General features: G+C 49.1%; 5 protein-coding genes across 8 annotated transcripts; 3 read left to right on the forward strand and 2 right to left on the reverse strand.

Annotated features, from left to right (window-relative positions):
- Positions 1 to 42: 42 nt before the first annotated feature.
- FOXG_07715 (leucyl-tRNA synthetase, cytoplasmic) lies at positions 43 to 4,151 on the forward strand. 2 transcript variants are annotated; one of them, XM_018386317.1, is made up of 6 exons: positions 43 to 103; positions 184 to 274; positions 327 to 811; positions 864 to 2,442; positions 2,502 to 2,541; positions 2,724 to 4,151. In XM_018386317.1, the coding sequence occupies exons 2-6, from the start codon at positions 203 to 205 to the stop codon at positions 3,899 to 3,901; spliced, it is 3,354 nt and encodes a 1,117-aa protein (XP_018243459.1). In that variant the 5' UTR covers positions 43 to 103; positions 184 to 202; the 3' UTR covers positions 3,902 to 4,151. The 2 variants fall into 2 exon arrangements, with proteins under 2 accessions (XP_018243459.1, XP_018243458.1); XM_018386316.1 differs by lacking the exon at positions 43 to 103 and having other exon boundaries at positions 113 to 274.
- A 2,606-nt stretch (positions 4,152 to 6,757) lies between these two features.
- FOXG_07716 (uncharacterized protein) lies at positions 6,758 to 7,067 on the forward strand (the record flags this gene model as incomplete). The annotated part of the gene is made up of 2 exons (XM_018386318.1): positions 6,758 to 6,857; positions 6,919 to 7,067. The coding sequence occupies 2 exons, from the start codon at positions 6,758 to 6,760 to the stop codon at positions 7,065 to 7,067; spliced, it is 249 nt and encodes an 82-aa protein (XP_018243460.1).
- A 727-nt stretch (positions 7,068 to 7,794) lies between these two features.
- On the reverse strand, positions 7,795 to 8,206 carry FOXG_07717 (diphthamide biosynthesis protein 3; the record flags this gene model as incomplete). Its single annotated transcript, XM_018386319.1, has 2 exons — positions 7,908 to 8,206; positions 7,795 to 7,857 (listed from the first exon to the last, which is right to left on the reverse strand). The coding sequence occupies exons 1-2, from the start codon at positions 8,103 to 8,105 to the stop codon at positions 7,795 to 7,797; spliced, it is 261 nt and encodes an 86-aa protein (XP_018243461.1). The 5' UTR covers positions 8,106 to 8,206.
- A 50-nt stretch (positions 8,207 to 8,256) lies between these two features.
- Positions 8,257 to 11,226, forward strand: FOXG_07718 (ATP-binding cassette, subfamily D (ALD), member 2). The gene is made up of 4 exons (XM_018386320.1): positions 8,257 to 9,248; positions 9,299 to 9,514; positions 9,564 to 10,237; positions 10,292 to 11,226. The coding sequence occupies exons 1-4, from the start codon at positions 8,736 to 8,738 to the stop codon at positions 11,016 to 11,018; spliced, it is 2,130 nt and encodes a 709-aa protein (XP_018243462.1). The 5' UTR covers positions 8,257 to 8,735; the 3' UTR covers positions 11,019 to 11,226.
- Positions 11,114 to 13,856, reverse strand: FOXG_07719 (uncharacterized protein; the record flags this gene model as incomplete). Of its 3 annotated transcripts, XM_018386323.1 has the most annotated exons (6): positions 11,114 to 11,524; positions 11,594 to 11,775; positions 11,917 to 11,930; positions 11,989 to 12,738; positions 12,787 to 13,161; positions 13,390 to 13,856. In XM_018386323.1, the coding sequence occupies 5 exons, from the start codon at positions 13,854 to 13,856 to the stop codon at positions 11,696 to 11,698; spliced, it is 1,686 nt and encodes a 561-aa protein (XP_018243465.1). In that variant the 3' UTR covers positions 11,114 to 11,524; positions 11,594 to 11,695. The 3 variants fall into 3 exon arrangements, with proteins under 3 accessions (XP_018243465.1, XP_018243463.1, XP_018243464.1); XM_018386321.1 differs by lacking the exon at positions 11,594 to 11,775 and having other exon boundaries at positions 12,787 to 13,856; XM_018386322.1 differs by having other exon boundaries at positions 11,594 to 11,930; positions 12,787 to 13,856.
- Between the last annotated feature and the right edge of the window lie 105 nt (positions 13,857 to 13,961).

Genomic DNA, 13,961 nt, shown 5'->3' on the forward strand with positions numbered 1-13,961 from the left:
CCTTGACGCACTACGAGTGTGCCCCGCGATTTTCACCCCTCCTTCTCAAGTCCGATTCAATCCCTTCCAAACAGTGACTCAAAAATTTCCACGGAATTTCGAAGTGCGTATTATTCACTCAACCTTCATATTTCAACATACTATTCAGGGGAAAAACTGACAATATTTTCTCTTTCTTCACAGGTCTCGTCCGTTTGCGACTATGGCTTCTACCGATTCTGTTCCCAAGGCCATGGAGGCTCTCAACATCTCCAAGACCAAGGAGCTCAAAGGTGCAGGTCCAACTTCCTTCACCGTTTTCAAGTGGCCACTCTAACTACGAGCAGACTGAGAAGCGAGACACTCTGGTCGCACTCGAGAAGAAATATCAACAGAAATGGCAGGACGACAAAGTCTTCGAAGCTAATGCACCCACCACGGATGAGGTGCCTCTCCACTCCATTCCCGCCGCCGAACTTCGGGAGCAGCAGCCCAAGTTCTTTGGATGCATGGCCTACCCTTACATGAACGGAACTCTTCACGCTGGTCACTCTTTCTCTGTCAGCAAGGTTGAATTCGCCGCTGGTGTTGCACGCATGCAGGGAAAGCGAGCCCTCTTTCCCATGGGCTTCCACTGCACTGGTATGCCCATCAAGGCTTGTGCCGACAAGCTTGTCGACGAGGTCAAGATGTTTGGCCAGGACTTTTCGGGCTACAAGGATGATGAGCCTGTTGTCGAAGAGAAAGCCCCCGTTGTCAAGCAGATCAAGGAGGATATCACCAAGTTCAAGGCTACGAAGGGCAAAGCTGCGGCGAAATCTGTCAAGATGAAGTAAATAGAGCTTCTGTCCTCGAAATTTCCAACTTACTAATACACCTCGCAGGTACCAGTTCCAGATCATGCAAGCTATCGGAATTCCCACTGAGGAAATCCACAAGTTCGCTGACCCTCAACATTGGCTCCAACATTTCCCTCCCCTGTGCAGGGAAGACCTGACCAATTTTGGTTGCCGTATCGACTGGCGTCGATCTTTTGTCACCACTGATGCTAACCCTTACTACGACGCATTTGTTCGATGGCAGATGAACCGTCTCAAGGAGCTGAATAAAATCAAGTTCGGCAAGCGATACACCATCTACTCTATCAAGGATGGTCAGCCCTGTATGGACCACGACCGATCTGAAGGCGAGGGTGTTGGCCCCCAGGAATACACTGCCCTGAAGATCAAGGTTCTCGAATGGGCTCCTAAAGCTGCCGAGGCCCTGAAGGGTAAGCTCCCGGAGGGTGCTAACGTTTACAAGATCGCGGCTACTCTAAGACCCGAAACTATGTATGGCCAAACTTGCTGTTTCGTGGGTCCCAAGATCACCTATGGCGTTTTTAAGGCCAACGACAATGACTTTTATGTCATGACGGAACGTGCCGCACGTAATATGGCACACCAGGGTATCTTTGCTACCGAGGGTGTCGTCGAGAAGGTTGCTGATGTCCTTGGTTCTGACATGGTCGGCACTCTTGTTGATGCTCCCCTCTCATTGCACAAAGAGGGAGTACGTGTCTTGCCTATGGAGACTGTTCTCCCTACAAAGGGTACTGGAGTTGTCACCTCCGTGCCATCTGACAGTCCTGATGACTTTGCTACTGTGACCGACCTGGCCAAGAAGGCTGATTATTATGGGATTCAGAAGGAGTGGGCTGAGCTTGAGATCTTCCCCATTATCGATACACCTAGTTATGGCGACCTCTGCGCTCCTTTCCTGGTCAAGAAGCTCAAAATCGCTTCTCCTAAAGACACAAAGCAGCTCGAGGAGGCCAAGGAGCTGGCGTACAAGGAAGGCTTCTACCAGGGTGTTCTGAAGGTGGGCGAGTTCAAGGGCGAGAAGGTCGAGGTCGCTAAGCCTAAGGTCCGACAACAAATGATCGACGCCGGTCAAGCCTTTGCCTACTCTGAGCCTGAGCGCAAGGTTGTCAGTCGATCAGGCGATGACTGTATCGTTGCTCTTATGGACCAATGGTACTTGGACTACGGCGAAGAGTCATGGAAGAAGACTGCACTTGACTGGGTTGAGAATGGCCTAAACACTTACACAACTGAGACCAAGAACAGTTTCGAGGGTGTCCTGAACTGGCTGAACCAGTGGGCTTGTGCTCGAACCTATGGTCTCGGCTCCAAGCTCCCTTGGGATCCTCAATTCTTGGTAGAGAGTCTGAGTGACTCGACTGTTTACATGGCCTACTATACCATCGCCCACCTTCTACATAAGGACATCTTCGGAAAGACAAAGGGAAGTGCCAATGTTGGACCGGAGCAAATGGTTGACGAAGTCTGGGACTACGTCTTTTGCCGCCAGGAGCTCAGTGACGAGATACTCACAAATAGCAAGATCCCCAAGGAGACCCTGGAGAGCATGCGCCGCGAGTTCGAGTACTTCTATCCTCTTGACGTGCGAGTCTCGGGCAAGGTGAGTCAAGACGTGTGTCTTCACTAAGCTATCCTGAGACTAATCAACGTGTTACACAGGACTTAATTGCGAATCATCTCACATTTTTCTTATATTCCCGTTTGTGACCCTTTTCTTCTTCTTTTCCTGTTTCCTGGCTTTCCCCGATTTTCCCCGTACTTTTCTGAGTTTTCCTGAATTTTCCTGGACTTTCCTACATTTTTCTAGATTTTTCTGACTATTTCCTTATTTCGTTTCCTCTTTTCAGGCAAATTTAGTGTCTTTTGACTAACACTTCTTAGATTTGGCCCTATTCTCTCAAGAGTACTGGCCTCAAAGTATCCGCGCGAACGGTCATCTAATGCTCAATGGCGAGAAGATGAGCAAGAGTACCGGTAACTTCATGACTCTCCGAGACTTGACAGAGAAATACGGTGCGGACGCTTCTCGTATTGCTCTTGCGGATGCTGGCGATGGAGTCAATGATGCCAATTTTGAGGAGGATGTTGCCGATACCAACATTCTCCGATTATATACTCTCAAGGAGTGGTGCGAGGATATGGTTCGAGACCAGGATCAACTTCGAACTGGTGAGTTGAATTCGTTCCAGGATGCCTTGTTCAACAACGACATGAACGCGGTTATCAAGGAGGCTGTTGAGCAGTATGTCAACACCAACTACAAGCTGGCCTTAAAGGCTGGTCTATATGAGTTGACGAGCGCTCGCGATTTCTATCGAGAAGGCCGCGCAGCAGCCGGCATAAAACTGCACCGCGATCTTGCCCTCCGGTATATCGAGGTACAGGCTCTGCTGCTGGCGGTCGTTGCTCCCCACTGGTCTGAGTACATTTGGCTTGAGGTGCTGAAGAATGAGGGCACTATTCATAATGCTCGATTCCCCGAGATTAAGGAGGTCGATGCTTCCCTGTCGGCGAAGCGTGACTATGTACGAAACACTGCTTCCAACGTCAACTCGGCGGAGGGTCTGCAACTGAAGAAGAAGGCCAAGGGCAAGGAGACATCGTTCGACCCCAAGAAGCCTAAGCAACTCACAATCTTTGTCACGGTCAAATTTCCAGCTTGGCAAGCGAAGTACATTGATCTCTTGAAGGAGATGTGGAACGTGGAGGCTAAGTCAGTCAACGATAAGGAGCTCAATGGCAAGATTGGCAAGATGGGAGAAATGAAGAAGGCCATGCCATTTGTGCAGAACCTCAAGAGACGACTTCAGGCCGGTGAGCCAGCGAGCGTGGTCCTGGAGCAAAAGCTGGCATTCAACGAAAAGGAGACTCTCCTGCAGATGGTTCCTGGATTGAAGCGAACTAGCGGCCTGGTTGCTTGCCACATCATCTCAGTCGAAGAGGGCAGCAAGAAGGGAACCAACCTCGGAGATGGAAAGGAGGTGGAGCTTTCAGTACCTGCAGCCGAGCATGCAGTCCCTGGACAGCCAACATTCCATTTTGAAAATGTTGAGGCTTGAATGTAGGAGCTAAGAAAAGGAGATGATCTTGCTTGTTGTCAACATAGAATGTATGACACGGGGATGCATGCAAACGGTTGAGGTTACGTGTTCCTGCATCAGATGTGTGTACTGTATGTGGATCGATAGATCTGTGTTTTGAGTTAAAATTGGAAAAGTCGTCGATCAATTATACTAGAGACGGGCTTGCTTTGTTATGCCTGGCATAATTGCTGTGATTTGGATTCTGATCTGGGTTGAGCTTGACGAACCCCATGTAAGCCTCCCCCTTCGCCTCGACTCGCCTCGATACTCGATACTCCGTACTCGATCCAGTAATCAGGATTCTTCGGTAGGCTATTCTTGTCCGTAGAACTCGGTGCGCGCCTACGCTTACGCAGACATCACGTAGTGCTTTGCCACTATACATACAGTAAGCCGACAAAGTGGCAGTGATAGTGACGAGATTCGATAATAGTCATGCGGTGATCGTGATAGTTCCGGTACCTATTGTCAAGTTGCAAAGTAGGATTCCAGAACTTGACAGAACATGGTTGAGCTAACAAGGTTGACTCAAATGAGACAGGAGTAGTCGATAGCATCAACGAGGCGAGAGAAGAGTTTGGTGTATTGCATGGTTCGTTTCAACGACATTTAATGTAAATTTACTCATGTCGAAACAGACAGTCTGACCGAGCTTCTAACTTTGGCTTTTTTTCTCCGAGCGCTACATGAACAGGGCAGGGGGCAATTGTTAATTCGATATTGAATATTTCCGTCTGCTCTCCAGTTGGTCTGTAACAAACCCTTGGGAACATATAATGGATGATGAATGCTATCGAGAAATGTTCCGGGGCAACAAGCAGTAATAATAAACAAAAGGGGCCCGAAAGCTTGTTCATGCAAAAATATGGAGTTTTCTGGGTCGGTTAAAGGAGACAAAGATTGAAGGGGGGATATTCAGATTCAAGGGACCTGGTCATCATCACTATACCTGAGCACTCTCCTCCAACCGTTGATTCAGATTAAAATATGGAATTATGGATACATTCACTGATGGGTTCCATCAATTGCGCGTCGTGCGCGGTGTGGTAGCGATGCAGGCGACGGAAGCGGTAGAGGACGGGAGACAAGCCAGACTGCATGCCGGGGGCAAGCTAGCAAGAAGCCGGCAGGGGGAGGGAGCTTGATTTTCTATGGAACCACTATAACCGCACAGGCCATTCATATTCACTGTTTTGCTGGGGTTTCTCTGGTCTAAGTGACCAACAAAGTTCAAGGCAATCGATCATGATGGAGCTTGTCGGAATGTCCGCGCTGTTTCGTTTTAATGCAATGCGCGGTAAGGAAACGATAATAGAGTGAAAGTGGCTGGACGATCATTCCTGTTTATTCCCTCTCCCTCTCCTTTTCCCCTTGACTGGTGGTTTTGTGGTCGCGGTTAAGGCCGCAGCCTGGTCTGAGCTGTTTGATTCTGCTTGCGCGTCAGAACCACAATTAAAAAAATCCAACACAGATCTACAGATTATTAGTCCGAGCCGCAAAATACAATCCTAGCACTTGGTCCAGCCGCAAGATTTCAGGGCACAGGCTAACAGGGCACAGGGATATGGAGGTCTCATCTGCAACTTAGGGAATACCGGCAGCCGCTATTTGCGCAGGTTCCTTGTATTTGCATATTATTCCGTCCATGCTTTCCAGTATTAACAGTGAGCGGCTGGTTGGTGTTGTACAACGTCTCCAGTTATCTTGTGGTTGTTTTTAGAAACATTCTCTGGCAAAATCGAGCGGTTTTTTTTTTCTTTCTTTATTTGCCTTGGTCTGGAAAGCTTGCGCAATCCGCCTCCACCATCCCCAAACAAACTAACCCACGCCCAACCGCGACCATTCATGAATGTACCCTGATCCTCAAAGGTTTAGATACAGTGCAGTATACACATAATCAAAACTTGGTTGCGTTTATGACGCAAGTCTCTTGTTGCCCAGTGAAACCGTGTAGGTTTATGGAACTGCACAGCTGATCATCTTGAGGCCTGCTCCTGTTTCCATGAATCTCTAGAGGTTGGCGTCGGCTGGCTAGGCTGGACCTGAACGTTCTGCAGTGCTGTTATGCGTAGCTGGCTGTCTCTCCCGTGGTGTGCATCCATCAAGTCAATATCTTGTCGTCTTGCATATGGCTGCGGGTAGTATCAGATCTTGGTTGGTTGATCTAGCAACAATATACCGTAGTGCATAAGCATCAGCATCAGCGGAACGGTTGGTGCGAGGCTGGGTCTATCTATTTTTTGTTGATTATCGAATTACTCACTGTACAGCCGCGTCAAGCCTGTACTGCAGTCAGCCAGTGTAGTCCAGCATGACTCAACAGAGAGTCTTCCTTTCACTGCAACCTCAACTGACACTGTAGATTGCGTTGACTCTCTGCCTTGATTTTCAGACAGAGAAAACAAAAGTCATTGTGGGCCCTCTCAGCTCTGTAACTGACGCACCGGATCAACTTCCTCGTTGAGGTCCTGGCATCTGGTATTGGGTGATATCGAAATATCCTGGCGGTGGAGTCATGCATAGTACAACGGTGGAACTCGATGACACCAAAAGAAGTGGGTGGCTTGGGGTTGGGATGATGCAACCGCCCCCTGGGGCTGGTATCATGTATCATGTATGTACTGCACTGACTGACTCTCCTCTCAATCCTTGCGAGGCTCTCAGGTATATAGGAGTCGAAGCTCCTCTGCTCATTCAAACATTTTCTCATTCTCAGCATCCACTCAACAACTACTACAACTACAATCGCTACACCAACACTCGTTTAAACCCGATCTTAATTCTCTTCGAACTCTTCTACCAACAACCAAACAACCTAAAACCACCATCAAAATGCACGCTTCCGCTGCCGTCCTCGCTTTCGTCGCTGTTGCGGCTGCTGCCCAGACCCCTGTGGCTCCCGTTGCTACTCCCGTTGCTACTCCCGGTGCCCGTTAGTTCCAACCCTTTCTCACGATCCTCTCACGGCAGTTCAACTAACATCACGTTAACAGCCACCAACGGTACTAAGCCCGGCTCTGGCTCTGGCTCTGGCTCTGGTTCCGGCTCCGGCTCCGGCTCCGGCTCCACCCCCGCCAACGGCGCTGCTGCCCTCGGCCTCAGCGGTCTCGCTGGTGCTCTCGCTGTTGCCCTTGCCCTGTAAATTTCGACATTCGGAACTTGTGCAAGGTTTGGTGGATATGAGGACATGATGCATTCTGATGCATAGTCCTGGAGGAACCGTGCTGGTGCGCGTTTAACTTTCGATGGAGATAGATCGGGAACGTTTTGTCCTGACTAGAATAGATAGACCAATGGAGCGAAATCACCTCCAGCTATATTAATACTAATCGCATACCACCATTTTCTGCGGTTTTTTTTTTCTTTCGTGAAATATAGTGTGTCTCTTTTACTACCCAGCTTACTTGAGCCTCATGCTTCCTGCTTATCTCTGGAAGCTTGGCAGGAACCCTGAACTAACGGAGTAATGGCGGCAAATTTATTTCCGGCATGCCGTTTGTGTTGCGCTCTTATCTAAACTGGCTGGGGCCTCAATTCCTTCCTCCCTGCCCGTTGCCCTTGTAAATTGGCTGATTGTGGCGGCGACACAGAGTACGTTGAACCAGTATCAGCCGGGCTTCCAGGTACCCTGGAACCACTCTTGTCCTACCCATGCAGGGGTTTCTGTTCGCGTTGGTTTGAGGACGTTGCGAAAATGAAATTTTCAAGGATTCCGGAAGTTGTGGCCGATTTACCGGTGTTGGGTTGGACACAGAAGCTTCAAGCTCCTCAAAGGGTGTCGTGCTCACGGCGGAAGGGTGACTGTCGTGCCGGGTCTATTCGCATGGGTAGTCGCAATTTGTATGAATCTATCGCCATTCTTGCTTCGCTCAAGCGGCTATAGGAACCTGTCCGCCCGAGGTGCCTGAAGTGGGAGGTTTCGGTAGGTCATCCTGAACTTGTTAACAGAAAGCCACGAGCAAACTTTTGTCGCAAGACATACCAGGTCAAAAATAACCCGAATCATGAGACTGCAACTAGGGCACACGGCAATATCCTGCTCGTCCAGCAAATCCTCGAGTGTGATTTGAAACTTGTCGCCACAAGGACATGGGAACTGGTAAACGCCCATAGCCTCATCAAAAGTCATATCCTCGATCTCGACCTCGTCGTAGATTGAAAGACCCTCGTCATCGGACATTTCGGCTGCTAGTTGATGGCTGATATGGTTGGAATAAGAAAGGTATTTCGGTGATGTTATGTTTATCCAAAAGGCTCAGAAAAGTTGCCCCGCGATGCGACCAAAAATTCAGTCATCCCCGCGGAAAGTGGCTCAGATTGATAAATGTGGCTGTGCTCGATTTGTGGCTGTTGAGTCAAATGTCAATCACATGCCGAGCGCAAGAGGAAAGTGTGGGGAGGCTTACACCTGCCCCAGATTCATCGACCGAGGAAGCTTCTGTATGGGGAAACTGCCATCGATATCTTGGAGCTCACAAGACGTCCTTGGTCATGTAGCGCAAGAATCTTACTCCCTTCAACACCTTGAATTCTTTCTCCCTCTCTTTGGGCTTTGATCCTAAGACATTTGTTTGAACCAGTGCTTGTTTTTTATTTGGATACCATTCGACTTCCGATTTCCCCATGCGCTTAGCTGCTTTGAATAGATCTGTGACGTGACGTCGATACGCCTCGGCTCAACCCCAATCTCGACTACTTTTCGACTTCAAGTGCGATTTCAAGTGACTGCAGAGTCATCGCTAGGGATCGCTCAATAATACTGTACCATTGCCAACTTAATCTACAGAGTCTCTGAGCCTGCGCGCGCGTTATGGCATCGCAATCGAAGCTCGCCTTGCCAGGCGATCGCACCCTCCGGGGTATCATCTCGCAACTCACAACCCTCTACGTTTCCAATCGCACACGTATCTCACGCGCTGTATGGATAACACTGTTCGCTGCCCTCGCTAATCGAATTCGCCTTGCCATCTCCGAGCAAAAGGCAGCCTCCGCCCGTGAAGCTGCCCAGCGCGCAGCCCGTCGTGGTACCACATCCAGTGGAAGCGAGGAAACACCCCGAAAGAAAGTCGAGCTGAATCGCGAGTTCTTTCGGTCATTGCTTCGGCTACTCAAGATTGTTGTTCCAGGATGGCGCAGCAAAGAGTCGAGGTTACTGATGAGCCACAGCTTCTTCTTGGTTCTCAGGACTTTAATTAGTCTACGCGTCGCCGAGATGGATGGTGCTATTGTAAAGGCTCTCGTGAAAGGAAACGGAAAGGAATTCTTGAAGCGCATAGTATGGTGGATGCTCATCGCGGTCCCTGCGACCTTTACCAACTCCATGGTAAGTCTGATTATTCCCAGATATTCGTTACTTGCTCACGACTACTTTAGCTATCGTATCACCAAGCTGAACTGTCGCTTAAATACCGATCACGGCTTACGCAGCATATACATGACAAATACTTATCCAATCTAACTTTTTACGGTATCTCGGCTTTGGATGACAGAATAAAGAATCCAGATCAACTGATTGCGGTCGATGTATCAAAGTTCTCCAATAGTCTGGCTGAATTATACAGTAATTTAGCCAAACCTCTACTCGATATGGTATGTTGAAGCGTTTGCACTTAATAACAACGTCGCTGACCACATTCAGACAATATATACCTGGTCTTTGTCGAAGAGCGTTGGCGGTGAAGGCGTTGTCTTCATGTCACTCCTTGTCCAATTATCAGCCAACGTGATGAGAGCACTAACTCCGCCGTTTGGGAAATATGTTGCAGACGAAGCAAGGTTGGAGGGCGAATTCCGCTTCCAGCACTCGCGCCTTATCGATTATAGCGAAGAAGTCGCTTTATACGGCGGCCACAACGCTGAAAAGGACACGTTAGACAAGGGCTACTTTACTCTTATCAAGCACGTCAACTACATCCTCCGTCGACGCTTTTACCACGGATTCATGGAGGATTTTGTTATTAAATATTTTTGGGGCGCACTTGGTCTGATGCTCTGCAGTGTTCCCGTCTTCGTCAAGATGCCTGGCCATATCGCGATGAACATGGGCGATCGAACAGAAGCCTTTGTCACCAACAGACGGATGCTTCTCTCTGCATCCGACGCATTTGGCCGTATCATGTTTTCATACAGAGAGGTTATGGAACTGGCGGGCTACACATCTCGTGTTGCTACTCTACTGGATGTGATGGATGATGTCCAGGCTGGTCACTTCGAGAAGAAGCTCGTGTCCTCTTCGGGCGTCGAAGGTAACGAGGCTGTTCTCAAGGGGCGTGGAACTGTCCACGAGAGTAACGACATCACCTTTATTGATGTGTAAGTTAGAGATCACTGTCCCCTGTTACCACGCTAACCCATTCGCTCAACTAGGCCCATTATCTCACCTAACGGTGACGTACTCATCAAAGCTTTGTCTTTCACTCTCAAACACGGAGACCACTTGCTTGTTGTTGGACCCAACGGCTGCGGCAAATCGTCTCTTTTCCGCATTCTCGGTGGTCTCTGGCCTGTTTATGGAGGCACAGTCTACAAGCCCCCCTTCCACGCCATTTTCTACATCCCCCAACGGCCTTACCTTTCCCGAGGCTCCCTTCGCCAACAAATAATTTACCCGGATTCTCTTCGCCAGATGCGTGCTCGTGGTGTCACGGACGTAGACCTTCTCGAGTATCTCAAGATCCTTGGTCTTGAGCACCTACCCGAATTATACGAGGAAGGTTGGGACGCTGAGGCTGAGTGGCGCGATGTTCTTTCTGGTGGTCTCCAGCAGCGTGTTGCCATGGCTCGGCTCTTCTACCATCGCCCTAAGTACGCTATCCTTGACGAGTGTACCAGCAGCGTTACCCTCGAGACAGAGAAGGCCATGTATGACACGGCAAAGGCTCTAGGCGTCACTCTCATGACTGTCAGTCACCGTCGAAGTTTGTGGAAGTATCACTCTCACATCCTTCAGTTCGATGGCCAGGGCAACTATGTTTTTACCAAGCTTGATGCCGATCGACGTCTCAAACTTGAGGATGAGAAGGAAGAGCTTGAGGTTCGGTTGCGCCAGGTCCCCGAATTGGAGCGCCGCATCGCCGAGTTGACGGCTGCTTAGACGGCACGACCTATATTAAGTTTTTGGTGGAAATATTACCGAATACCCATGAATGAATATTTGCACAGATATAGCTGTATTTTCTCGAAGGTGCTTAGACATCGGCGTAAAGTGTTTTCTTGATGTGGTAGTATATTACAGGCAATAATTGAAACAGCTTCATCGCCAACCACTTGATGGTATCCTGCATGTTTGTGATATATTGAGATATACAGCCACTTGCCAAATCTCAGGATGGACAACCGAGCTGGCTTTGCGTTATACATAGTCGAGGCAACTCAAAGAACAGAGCTTTGTACACATCCCCGGGGGTGTCATGACTCTCAACCCATCCGCCAAACCTCTCATGTCAACCATCCTCTCAAAGCCTAGTCCAATATCTTACCCACTCCCCCGGTTGCGAGGATGAAACCGGCATGTCTCCTTATGCAGGCTGTTATCGCCTCTCATGATAGCCCGATGGTCGGCGCCGCAATCCCAGCAGAATTCATGCCCACATTTTGAACCTGCAATACACAAGAATCAGCACTGCATAGGTATTTTGCCTGTAGCCAGCCGAAAAGTTTGTGGCCTACCGTATAAACTAAGTAACTTGAGTAGTGCCCATGGATCCTGTTGCATTTCTCAGCTACTTGGTGCAGACCCATTGGCACTACTCAATTTAATCAGTTTGAACGCTAGAAAAAGCCAAGACACAAGTGTGTTCTGCTCCATGGCTTGCCGCAGGTCCAACAGAATTGGTAATTGCATTTCCGACCTGCTATGATTAGTGTCCATATAACGTGGCCAACGTGGAAGACCTATGTGAACGCACGGTACCCATGATAGTGAAGCAGCATTATAACAAGACTTGCATGTGCGGAAAGATAAAAAATAGCAAAGGTGGCAAGGAACTTACACGTCATATGTGAACTAGAATGTTTGTTAGAACCGTGGTTGCCATCGTAGAACATGAAGATTTGATGCTTACCAGCCGGAATTCTTCTCGATAGCCCATCCGCATCCTCCACATGGTTTTGTTGTGGCTCTCAATGTAGCAATGCTCTTCGCCTCTTCTATTTTTCTTCTGGCTGCAATTTGGCGCCTTTCTTCTGCTGCCTTCTGAGCCGATGCTTTTTCGCGAAGAGCTCGTTGCCTCTCCTGTCTTTCTCGCTCTAGCTCTCGTTGCCTTTCCTGATTCTTCTGTCTCTCTCGTGCTCGTTCTCGTTGCCTCTCCTGATTCTTCTGTCTCTCTCGTACCCGTACTCGTTGCCTCTCCTGCTTCTCTCGCTCTAGCTCTCGTCGCCTCTCTTGATACTTCTGTCTCTCTCGTTCTCGTTCTCGTTGACTCTTCTGCCTCTCTCGCTCTCGCTCTCTCTGATCCTGCGCCTCTTGGCGCTTAATTTTAGCCCTTTCTTTGGCGACGAACCTGCGAGCGAGGTCCCGATCTGCCTCTTCTTGAGCTGCTTGAGCTGCTTGAGCCTTCGACCACCTCTCATTTTCAAGCTCCAAGTGGCCACGGAAATCCGGATCTTCTTGAAGCCGATCATACTCCTCGCAAGATAAATCTTCATGCCAGTTGACTCCGTGGCGAAAACATGAGCGATGGCTGCATTTAATGCAAACGACGATGGGTTGAGCAGACCCAGAGTCGTGGATCTGCCCAGAGCCGCAATCAGAGGTACACCAGAAGAAGTTCTCATCTTCTTCCACAGCAGCTCGGAGCGCCTGTCTTTCGTATCTATACGTTGTTAGTCATATTCCATCTGTTTGAGTACCGCATTCATACTTGGCAATTGTCTGTTCATCGGCAAAGCGCTGAATGTCGTTATATTCTAGATTTTCTTGGCACTCGTCACATCTGATATCGGTCCAGCGTTTACTTTTCATGCCCACTTGGATCGATCGCTCCATGCAATCCAAACATATAGAAGGGGTGTGCGTGCATTTTGAAGTGACGAAATCTGGAAAAGAATCTGTAGCTTTGATGTCGCTACAGACAATACACTCTCGTCTGTCTATTGCCCTTGTTGTTGTAGCATCACTGTCTAGTGACTCGGGCAGATCAACGTACGGGCTAGCAGAGGACGAAGATGAAGATGAAGCGGCGGCGGCGGCGGCGGTGTTAATTATAGGTCGTTCATGGGATGGAATTCTGTCGTGTCTGATATCGGAAATCTTAGTGTCTGTATTCTCAAGGTCGAAGTCTGCAAAGTTTAGGATAGACGCTGGGGTAGGATGATAGCCTTGTCGAGGCGACAAAGCAGAAGTAACCCCATGAGCGACAACTATATCGCGACGAGATTCTGCAGTAAAGTCAAAGTCGTCGAGAAAAGAAGGACTTTGATAGCGAAAAGGGGCTTGTGTTGAAGATGCAGGAGTTGTATCGTACGCTTGAGACTGAGCCGTGTTGCTTGATGATGAACCTTGAGATTTGCTCGTTGGATTTTGCACTGCAGTAGCACTCTCATCGTCTTCAAAACCACTCGTAATGGCTGAGTCCACTCGCCCATAGAAGATGCCATTTTGGGAGGCCATGTTGTTGGTGCGCGCAACTTTGGACTGTTGGCGAGGCGGTTGAATAGGAGGGCCTTGCTCAGGGTTGTGTCTTCGAGAGGGAGAAGAGCGAGAATTTGAGTATGGAGGATTCCTAGATCGATCAGGGGAAGGACGGGTACTTTTTGCAGCCACTCTATTCGTGGGCTGAGTCACAGCGGCAGTGCCAGCGCCAGTGCCAGTGCCATTTCTGGTTCTCGGGGCAGATGTCTGATTAGTCGAAGTTGAAGTTGAAGTCGCTGCCTTGACCTTCTTCTTTTTTGGTACCACCTTGTAGCCTTTGCTTCCCTTGAAGCATAGCATTTTGCAAAGGAAGCAGGTACCCGATCTCCCGTCCAAGAATAAGCTGAGGTTTCACAGCCCTGCCTAGGTTAGTAGGTAATGTTGAGTGGGCAAGGCAAGTATGAT

The sequence above is a fragment of the Fusarium oxysporum genome, chromosome 4, assembly GCF_000149955.1.
Source record: "Fusarium oxysporum f. sp. lycopersici 4287 chromosome 4, whole genome shotgun sequence".
Classification (NCBI taxonomy): Eukaryota; Fungi; Ascomycota; class Sordariomycetes; order Hypocreales; family Nectriaceae; genus Fusarium; species Fusarium oxysporum.